Source organism: Danio aesculapii, chromosome 14 (assembly GCF_903798145.1).
Source record: "Danio aesculapii chromosome 14, fDanAes4.1, whole genome shotgun sequence".
Classification (NCBI taxonomy): Eukaryota; Metazoa; Chordata; class Actinopteri; order Cypriniformes; family Danionidae; genus Danio; species Danio aesculapii.
Window position 1 is genome coordinate 22,929,013 of NC_079448.1, and position 11,256 is coordinate 22,940,268.

The window sequence follows — 11,256 nt, forward strand, 5'->3', positions numbered from 1 at the left end:
TTAAACAACTCCTCTAACCGTACGTTTGCACCAAAAGCGGCGAGAGCGTCAAAGTAGTCGGAAGTCATTCATTTTCAATGAGAGCCGGCAGCGATAAGTGGCGAGGAGCAGCGCGGCGTGTCTTCGCCGGTGTGGGCATAGAGGAAAGTTGAAATCAAGTTAACTTTATGGTAATGAGATATGATGCAGTTTGGCGGCAAGCAATCAGAATGAAGAAGTCCACCGCTTCAGAGGAGTCCAGAGAACACAGTCACTGTGAACTTTGGTTCCAACCACAGTTGTTCCCAAGGGTTGGATTATTGCAGTCGCCGGATTTCCAATTATTTGCAATGTTTTCTTATAGGAACATGCATTAAATAAGTTACTGGTGAGTTACTGATGAGCATTAATGTTGTATATATTTTATTTAAGCTGGAATCTCATGCGACAGTATAAAACAGTATTGCTGCTTCAGGATATTTCAGACATATGGACATATTATATAATCAAGTGGAGCAAATCCACACCATATGTAACTTGATCTTCAATTGTTAAATGAATTTGATAAGTTTTTTTTAAGATGTTAATTTGATAAGATGTTTTATGCAGGAATGTAACTGATATGCTGCAATGGTCCCTGTAAATACGAGATCAATGTAGTACATTTTGATGCTCTCGTTGCCGGAGCTGAAGGCAGACTGCGTTGTCGCCAGGGCAGCCAGAGCGACCTGTGCCGCTCTCACTGCCTTCGGTGTGAACGCACAGTAAGGAGGGAAGAATGCAGGCTTTGGATTACCCTATGGTGGTAGATGTTCTTAGTTAGTGTCACCTGTTCCAGACTCCAGATCCTTCTTTAGCTGATCCACCATGTTCTTCAGATTCTCATAGATTTCCACCACGCGACTGGCCTGTTTGCAGCTGGACTCCACTCGCTCCTGCAGCTCTGCGTCAATCTCCTCACTGGTGCTGCTGGCCAGTATAGCCAGAAAAGAGCTAACTCCCTCCCCCTGCTGGCCTGGATTAAACATTACAAAAGAAAAAGTTTTATTACAGTCATGGGCTGTTCTAGTATGCTTCACAAAGATTGTGCAGAATTGGTAACAATGTGTGTTTCTATGATGAGGTTATACAAAATGCATATTATTTCTTATTAGTAAAATACTGTCATGAGTAACATTTTGTACACAGAACACAAGTATCAAACTGAGTTCCTGGAGAGCCGCAGCTCTGCACAGTTTGGTTCCAACCCTAATTAAACACACCTAATCAAACTAATTGAGTCCTTCAGTCTTGTTTGAAACCTACAGCTATGTATGTTGGACTAGGGTTGGGTTTAAACTGTGCAGTGCTGCGGCCCTCCAGGAGCCGAGTTTGACACCCCTGACAAATACTTAAGGATCATAGAAAAGCTATATTTCGGTGTAATCTTCATTTCTCACTCTTTCACCCCCGAGCACAAAAGAGACGCTCCTACCATATGTTTCCAGAAAAAATTCAGTAAGTTTGCTACGTCCACCTAATGCGCTTGAAAATAGACAGTGGTCAAGCTAAAGGGGCAAGTGTCGCTTAGGAAGGGAGACATTTAGAGCAACGACAACATGCATTTGCATTTAATTTATGCAAAACACACAATATTACAGTCTTTATGAAATGAATATTATGTTATCACAAATTGCTAAATAAATGATCTTTTGTTGAATAAAAGCTTTAAAATGGGGATATTTAATCATGAGTTGTGGGTGATGACTGCATGGCGCAACTCTCTGTCTGAGAGAGCCTGAGAGACAGGCTGCAAACCCTGTTTGGATAATCTTTGTGCAGTAAGAATGTTTATATTCATAAAAGGTCAGTCAAGTTAGCGTTAATTTGCATCAATTTAATGCTTTAATATTTTAAATTCTCATGCTGTAATAAAATAAACATGAAATAAAAATTGTATTATTGTAAAGTTATATCACTTCAAACTTTCATAAAAGAAGTTATTAAATATAACATTAACTTTAAGTTAAACACAATAATAGTATATTCTGACATTGGTTTTTAATAAGACTTAAAGGGCACCTAGTTTAGCCCTTTTTTAAGAGTTAATATTAATATTATGGCTCTTCTGAGTGTGCCAGTTTAGGTGCGGTAAAAAAACACAATTCAGATTTTTTTATTATAATGTGTTAAAAAGTGTCATTTTGGGGGAATGTACACAGGTCGCTGTTTTAGAGGTGTGTTGCTTCACATGAAAATTAGTTTCGACTTCCCGCCCAACGTAACAAGGGGGCGGAGCCAAGAGCTCCCCCGTTTTGTGTTTGGCAACAGACAGGCAGACAGAGAGAAGCAAAATCAGTGAGAGGACCAGCAATCAGCCATACGATACGACTTGGACACAGACCAAGCAGAGAGTACAAAATCATTTGTATCTTTATATAGTTTTACAGCCAACTGTGTGCTAGTTTAAAGTGCAGAGCTTGTACACCGAGACTAATAACCACGCACAATGAATTAACTTTGACTGAGGCACCGGATGCGCTGCTCAGAGCCGCGATACGGCACACCAAACACGCACATTCGCATGTTATTTAAACTGAAACTATTCAGATGGCACTCTGTGGCGCGGCAGAAATATGAAGTGTCCTGAGTCGTGGCTGGGCTCAGCGAACAGCTGCTGACTTGAAGCGCCGTTGTGTGTACCCTGATTGAAACCTGTTTAGAATTCTAAAATGCATGGAGCTGAGTGGCGCGATGCTGTGCGTCGCCGAGCGGCGCTTATGGTGTGCGACCTGCAGGCAAGTTCGTTATTTTATTTCCAATGGAGGGAACCACACATAAGGCAATGCGCTCGCACTTTCCAGCTGCACATAGTTAAGATCACAGGGAGCTTCTGTGACCGCGAGAAACGCAAACGGCTGTAGTTTAAAGTAGACGTAATGAAAAGTACACGTTCACAAACCCACCTAAAGTTACAAACAATAATTCCGATGAGAGCGATCATGTGGTGAATGTTGATCTTGTGTTGGGCTCAAAAATCGAGCAAGGGTGTGTCCCTTTGGTGACACGCTGACTCACACGCTGAAAATGGTGGACGTGAAACAACAAACTGAGCATATGGTAATGTGTGCCTGTCGAACAATATTGGTGGGCGGGGGGACCGCACTCCTACGTCAAGTTGCGGTCGATCTAAAAAACGCTCCAAATGGTCCACCGTTTTTATATTGTTGAATTGAAAAAAAAAAAAAGACTGGGTGTGTTTATATCACCCCAATTTGATGATCTATGCACTATACCTACACACACGTCTGTCCAAACGGCTTGAAAATTAGATTTTTCACCATAGGTGTCCTTTAAAGCACTGTCCATTTTTGCAGTGAACTGAAGTTATGCCCCCTGTACAGAACATTATTTTAATAGTGTACGGAACACCGTTAATACCTATCATCTTCCGTACTCATGCGTATGCGGAACTTTTCCCATCTTTTCTCAAAAACTACGAGTCCATATGACATCAATCAAAATTTGGATAGTGTAATAGGTATTCACCCAGAGAATGATCACACAAACATGCTTATCTGGCTTTTAATGACAGAGGAGTGGTCGTTTGAGTGCGTTGAATAGCGAAAAGTGTAAGGTACATGGTTAGTCTTCGTTAGTTTGTTGAGGCTATCAGGACTTATTTTAATGGATTGCGGTGTTGGGACTGCTTGATTATGTAAATAAAACATAGATCACAATTATTTTAGTCAACATTGTAAATCACTATTATAAGTAGGCAAGCCAATTAGTACAAAACTGATATAATTTTTTTTCTTCTTCTATAACTTTTAAGGTTGCTATAACACCTATACATTTCCATAGCAGAATGAATAACCAAAAACAAAGTAAAAAAAGCTTGAATTGAATAATAACTATAAGCAATCAGCAGCAGGAATATAGACTGCTGGAAATGGAGCAGGATATGACGCAATAACCAATGGCATTTCATAATCGTTGGAGACCAAAATCATAATCGAAATTTAATTTAGATCAATTGCACAGCCCTATTCGAAGCCACAAGCCAATACTGAAATCAAGACAAACTTGAGAAATTGAGCAAATAAACTCTACCATGTGGAAAGCTGGGCTCAATAAAGCACTTTAAATACAATAAATTTAAAATGCCGGACAGATTCGTGCAATAAATTGATTTCCATCTACAAGTCAGTACCTCTGTCTTTTGCTCGCTCCTGGTTTGAGTCTCCATCTGGTTCTGGGGTTCCAGGTTTTAAGCTCCGCCCCTCAGGAGGTTGGCTTTCCACAGGCTCACTTCCTGATTGGTCACAGCGACGTATGAATAATCGCACGTTTTCATCAAACTGGAAAAGCAGGATGGAACAAATAATCATATCGTTTGAGAGAAATAGAAATGTATTTCATGTCAGCTGTGTATAACAAAAAAAAACTTTCACCTGGTTCCAGTATCGGTTTAGAATCAACAAACTTGCATCATCTGTCGCCTGTCGAGTCTCCAATGTCTCAACTCGCTCCCTCAGTTCATCCTCAATCACCTACATTAACAACAAATGTAAACATTACAGTTTGTGCATGTACAAGTGCTTCTAGAACCATTTTTGAATGTAAACGTAGTATTCACATAAACATTAAATAGGTTGGGTTGATGTCCAGATTTACATCTCACAAGCTTCAAAAAGGATGTGATCTTTTTTTAAATCCGTTTATTTAACTTTTACAGATGACAAAGTGATTTTTCAGAGAAATTTAAAAACAAATATTATTCCCACCCCTACCCTCTAAACAAGATGAAATTACATTTATCTAAGTGAGAAAAGAAAAAAATATATATATATTTTAAATACATAAATTAAAAAATAAAAGCCTGAACAGAATACACATGTACCTCAATACCTAATATTATAAACATAATCAAGTATTTAATGTACTTAATTACATTAATTGCTAAGATTTAGATTGACAGTCTGTACAGATACTGAAATGCTCAGAAAAAAAAAACTCTAAATGAGTCCCATGTTTTTTGTCTACACCACCAGTTCCAATTCAGTCCAATTTTCATTCGGATTAAGCTCAATCGGCTTAATTAAGGTGCTTACATGAATGATTTTTTGGGAAGCACCGAAATGAAAATTCTTGGCTGAAATCGAAAAAGAGGAAAAACGAAACACAGAAATAAATTATGGCAGTTATTAGTAACATTGCATTTATGGCTATGACTGTGTACTAACCTTACTATAATCAAGGTATTGCAATTGCATCAATTAATATTACAGTTTCAAAGAATAAATCAATTACAAACTAAAAAAATATGTATTTAGCACACTGCAACAATGGGTTATCAATTGAAGCGCAAAGGATCTGAAGTCCTAGTTTGCTCTAGCCACCCTGGCAACAACGCTGTCTGGTTTCACAGCTCCGACAGCATCAAAATTCGCTACATTGATCTTGTATTTAAAGGAGCCATTGCAGCATATCAGCAAATCACTTATATTCCCACATAATAAACGTGCTTTCTAGTGTGAAAATGTTGCACACCTTTTATCAAATTTATTTAACTACAAAAAATCCAGTTGTTGCATGTGCTGTGGCTTTGTTCCACTTGTCCAATACGTCCATATGTCTGAAATATTCTGAAGCAGCAACACTGTTTTGTACTGTCGTTAGTTAGCATAAGATTCCCGATAAAAAATAAAAAAAAAACAATAAAGTCCCTGTAAGAAAACATCATAAATAATTAGAAATCTGGCGACTGCAACACTAAAACCCTTGGGAACAACTGTGGTCGGAACCAAAGTTCACAGGACTGTGTCCTCTGGAATCCTTTCAAGCGGTGGACTTCTATGTTCCGATTGATTGCCACCAAACCACGTCATAGCTCATTACTTTTAAGGTTGACTTACTTTAAAGCCACGCCTCGCTGGCTCTCATTAAATATGAATGACTTCCGGCTACTTTGACACTCTAGCCGCCTTCCGTGTGAACGCACAGTTAGGGATTCACTGAAAATTCAGTGCATCCCTAATAATTATTAGCCTGAATGATCCATCAACCCGATTACAAAATGTTTTTTGGTTGCATGTAAATATAGCGACCATAAAATATAGATGGTACACTTTAATTTCATGTAATGCTTTGTAATGTTTTGCAGGACCTATAACATATTTTAACATTTTAGAAAGAATCCTCTAATGTTCACCAAGACTGCATTTAATTTGCCAGAACTAAATGAATATTTAATGTAATTACCTGTCTTTGGTCCAGAGCCTCTCCCAACTTCCTGTTTTTAATCTGGAGTGCTTTGATATCTTGTTCTTCCTGTAAAAACAAAACATACTGTCAGTGGAAATTAGATTCAAGAATCCGTTTCTAGATTCAGGATGCAGAAATCCACAGAGTTAGAATTTTTCACACAGACATTCATTAGAGAGAAATATACAAAGACCAACAATGAGGGGTTGAAAAAAACAAAAACAAAAGGCAGGAACTAACAACCACAATCCAGACACTGACTTTACTAGTCTAGTCATTTCAATTTACATTAAACTGACCTAAAACAATCCCATATAAGCCAAGTAATTAGGGCTGAAAATCCCTAAAATCAAAATCTCAATTAATTGAACATTTTACCTCGATTACAACTAATGAACGATTATTTTATTGATTTATTTAATTTTTTTGCCCTCATAGTTCACAGAGAAGTTTTGTACAGTAAATATGCTCACATATTTAGTGGGAGATTTTTGCATGAAGGGTGCATTACTTGATTTTAAAATAAAGGAAAAACACACTATCTATCTATGATTATTTATTGAACGTCAACATTAAACACCTGAAATTAACACACACTGCCTAAAATGAACTTTTCTTATTATAATAAGTAAATAAATACATTGAAAACAAATAACTTGCACTTTTGGAAACAAAATAAATTATTTTCAATGTTTTTCATATTAACAGTAGAAAATAAGCAGTATCCCTTCTAAATAGAATAACTCTTGTATGTCCTGTAAATAATATTTTAAACGGTGCATTACTTCCATCTTCTGTAAACAAATAATTTAATGTAAATAATCATTTGAATGTACTGGAAAATAAACCGTCTCAATGCATCTCTGGCGCAGCTTCCAATCAACCTCAATGTAGTGCAAAGTAATGCGGCCCACGCTCGTCACTACTACCAAAACAACCAATACCAGAACTTGCTCGACATGTAGTAATGTTTTTTGAGAGGTGAATGGGTATGCGAAGGCTGCGCCGGACCATACCCGTCCGTTTGGTGCGGAAGTATATATCAGCCTTAGCAGAGCAGGGTCATGTGACTCTATTCATGGTAGGGAAAGTAATTGGAAAAATCTACCTGGATTACCATTCAAGTTCTGAATGTCGATTTCGATTACTTTTCAATTAATTGCCTAGCCCTACATGTAATAATATAACATAATTACATGGCTATGCAAAATAATATTAAAATTATACCAAATTTTATATTATAAAAATTCAAATAATATATAATAATAATAATAATACTAATAATACTAATAATAACAACATGTCATAATAAAATAACATGTTATAATATTTTAACTTTCTAAAAATACTTAATAGATTAAAAAATAATTGTAATTTTTAAAAAATTTGCTAAGACTTTTATTTCAACATGTTGATGTTCTTCCAACTTATATGGATTATTGAGTAGGGAAAACTAACGGTAAGAGGGTCATGGTTAAGAATATTGTAGCTGAAGATGTCAACAGAGAAGGGCCGCCACTCCAAACATGGCAGCAAATGCTCAGACTTTGCTTAAAGATAAAACTTTTTTTGCAGTGGATTAACTAAAGAATAACAATGTGTGCCAGCAAAATAAACATAGCAAATTTAAATTTCACAAGGAGTTTTAGTTATAAGACTTAACTTGGCATTTTAGGTCAGTTTAATGTGAGGCAAGTTGAAACGACTTGTAAAATTGGAAGGCACAATGTGTTACATGTTTTCAATAAAATATCCAATAAAGCACTAGAACAGCAGTGCTTCCCACACATAGACTTCATTTGGGCCGCCCAGGTAAAGTAACGGCCAACATTTTTTTACTGTTATTAACATCCTTTTACCCTTTTTTTTATATCCGCCCAATAACCAAACATCCGCAATCGATTAAGTAGTGGAAAATCATCTTTCGTTTACCCGTTTCGTTCTGTGTGAGCAAGACCTGTCAACACTCACACAGAAAGTCACACATGCTCTGCTGACCCACAGAGATGTGCCTTTTTGGAATTAGAAAATTCATCCAGCCTGGGTTTCTAAATCTCCTAAAATGTCCAGGATTCAACTTTTGCTTTCTAAAGCTCATATGGGTTTTTGCATTACTCTATTATTAAAGACTACTTTCCACTGACAATCTTGCTGACAGTGCGCACAGCCACAAGACCAAGAGAAAAAGTAAATAATAGATTCTTTAATCTAAACGATTCAGAAAAAAACGTTACTATATACTCAGAGATGTCTAAATGACTGCAATGACTGGTCTAAACTCGCTGCAAAATATAATAATAATAATAATGATGATGATACATTTTATTTGTAAAGCACTTTTCTCAAGCTCAAAACACGTACAAGGCAAAAAACAATAAAACAGTAAAAACAATAAATAGGAAAGTATAACAATAAGTAAGATAACAATAGATCACACATTAAAAACTACTAAAAAGGTGAGCCTTAAGAAGCTTCTTTAAACAGTCCAGAGACACGGCATTCCTAATGGTAATGGGTAATGCATTCCAAATTTTGGCACATGGTATGAAAAAGCCCGACCACCCATGGTGTTAAGTCTGCAGCGTGGCTGGAACAAGGTAAGGCCCGAAGCTGAGTGAAGACTGCGAGCAGGAGTAGAAAGTGTCACAAGATCACAGATGTAATCAGGAGCTAGCCTGATTAACCTCTGTACACCATTTAAATAATCTACAAGTCTTAATCTTGTAATTAATCATATTTTTTATGTTCATATTATTTTATTATATTTACATTATATTAGAACATTATATTATATTTTATTCCCTTGTCATTTATTTCTCATTTACTTATTATTTTATTAATTTGATGATGTTAATATATTACAAAGTCTATTTTATATAAATATCTAAAATGCTTTGGCATTCAAGTTTGCTTTAAACTTAAAAGAGAGAAGCAGATTTGACCTGTCAGTGTGTGCACATGGCTTCTGAATAGCATAAAATTAACAGAAATTATGGATTTCTTTTTTTTATTTTAACTTTTTTGTTTTACTTTAACAGATGAAAAAGTGTATAACAGTGTCATAATAAATACATTATTGTTAAAAATTCAAAAAAATCAATCCGGCTACGACCACAAGTATATTTCAAACCTGTGGACAGCACTGAACAGCGTTCTATACTTTGTTGACTTGTGTACTGACATTATCCTAAATGTTTAAAAGTATGCTGAAATCCAGAGAAATAAGCAGTTTTAACGTACATCAGAAAACACATCCTCAAGTTCTAGTTTGGTTTAGAGAAAACAGAAAACACCAAAGGCACTTTAATATGCTGTGTGTTTTATTAGACTGCACAGAGCAGCATTATAACAGAACCCTAAAAGGTCTTTAGTATGATCAAGCAGCCTAGCTTCTTCGTCCACATTTGATCTCGACTAGAAAAACCAGAAGAGTCTGTGGCATAATAAAGCTCCACTGCTTTCATGCCACGTCGCACTCATCTCTAAATAGCAATTGATACAGCATCTACTTTCACTTCGACTGCTTTCAGCTTTACTCTGCTTCATACTACCATGATAATAAGTTTTGAATACTTTGCATGATTTCTGCAGGAGACCCGCAGAATGCAATGAAGATGAAAACTTCCACGATTCCACACTTAGTCTCAGCAACATCGAAATATACCTTTGTTTGTTGTGAATATGCGCCCTTTACTGTAAAAAAATTATATACAGTGCCTTTAAGGAAGCAACAATTTTTACAGCATGCTCAAATCACAAACAAAAAAAAAACATCTCACCAAGTTGGCCCCTCCTCCCAGTTTGATGACGGTTTCCACAGCGGTGCTTCCTCCTGATCCCGTGCTCATACCCTCTCCATCCTCACCTCCCTTCTTCTTCTCTGGAGGAGCACCGAGGGTGGCAGAGCTGCCGGCATCACTGGGGCGCTTCTGACCTGACATCACTTCCCGTCAACACCACCTCTTTCTAGAAGAGCCTGAGATACAGACATCATCACAGTCACATCTCATCACAAATTATTACTATCAAAATTTATATTATTGTTTATTTTTATAACAAAATGTTATGTACAATAACAATGAGTTCTGTTATTACTTGGTAATTATTAATGAAAATAACAACAACAACAACCATTTATTTGTTATTATAATTGTTTTATTGGCTGCATGGCTGACATTTTAGGTATCCGTACACTTTTGTTATGTTTTAAGTGTTTTAACAGTATTAATAATTATATTTAAACGGCCCATAGATGTGGTTTATTATAAATTATAGTACAGGAGTACTAATCATTGGACTTAACTTGAGTGTATCTTCACACAACTGACTATACAAAAAGTACTAGTAACGAAGCACAAGATCATATAATACCATTGTATCTTTAAAAATACCACGGTAATACATGGTTTACATATTTACTGATATTACGAGTAACTCAATGCTATTTTGTTGTTTGTAGACACACTCGTAGGCTTCATTAATACACTGCACAGTAATGCTAATGTAAGAACGTGTATTTATTGTTAAATTATGACGAGCCGGTGTAATCCCGAGCACAACCCTGCTATATGAAAACGCTACAATCAGAGGCCGTTCAGCAGTAAAAACTCAGGGTGCTTTATTTAATAACGGACTAACAATGGCAGCTTTTGGACATGTGATCATTTCTTACCTGTTTTGATCTGTTTTGACACTAAAATGGTTTTGTGGGATGTAGCTGTTGCGCTTCACCCAGCAGCCGATCCACCTCCCGGAAACAGAGCGCCGCTTCTCTTCTACTGCGCAGTGCACACTGGGAGGAGTCAGAACTGCAGCGCCACCACACAGCGGTAGGACCGACTGCAAGCCGTTCCCTTTATTCTTTCTGAAGGTTTCATTTTATTCCTCTATTATTATTATTATTATTATTATTATTATTATTATTATTATTATTATTATTATTATTATTATTATTATTATTATTATTATTATTGCAGCTGCTACCTGCATATTGTAGTTATTTTATCATATTATTACTCACTACACACAAAT

General features: G+C 36.4%; 1 protein-coding gene across 1 annotated transcript in view; it reads right to left on the bottom strand.

The window, feature by feature from the left end:
* rnf20 (ring finger protein 20, E3 ubiquitin protein ligase) overlaps positions 1-10,984 on the bottom strand; it is a 35,247-nt gene extending 24,263 nt beyond the window's left edge. The window contains 6 exon segments of the mRNA XM_056472611.1: positions 809-994; positions 4,172-4,319; positions 4,413-4,511; positions 6,223-6,291; positions 10,005-10,201; positions 10,898-10,984. Coding sequence (XP_056328586.1) covers positions 809-994; positions 4,172-4,319; positions 4,413-4,511; positions 6,223-6,291; positions 10,005-10,166 — 664 coding nt within the window. The 5' untranslated portion in view covers positions 10,167-10,201; positions 10,898-10,984.
* Between the last annotated feature and the right edge of the window lie 272 nt (positions 10,985-11,256).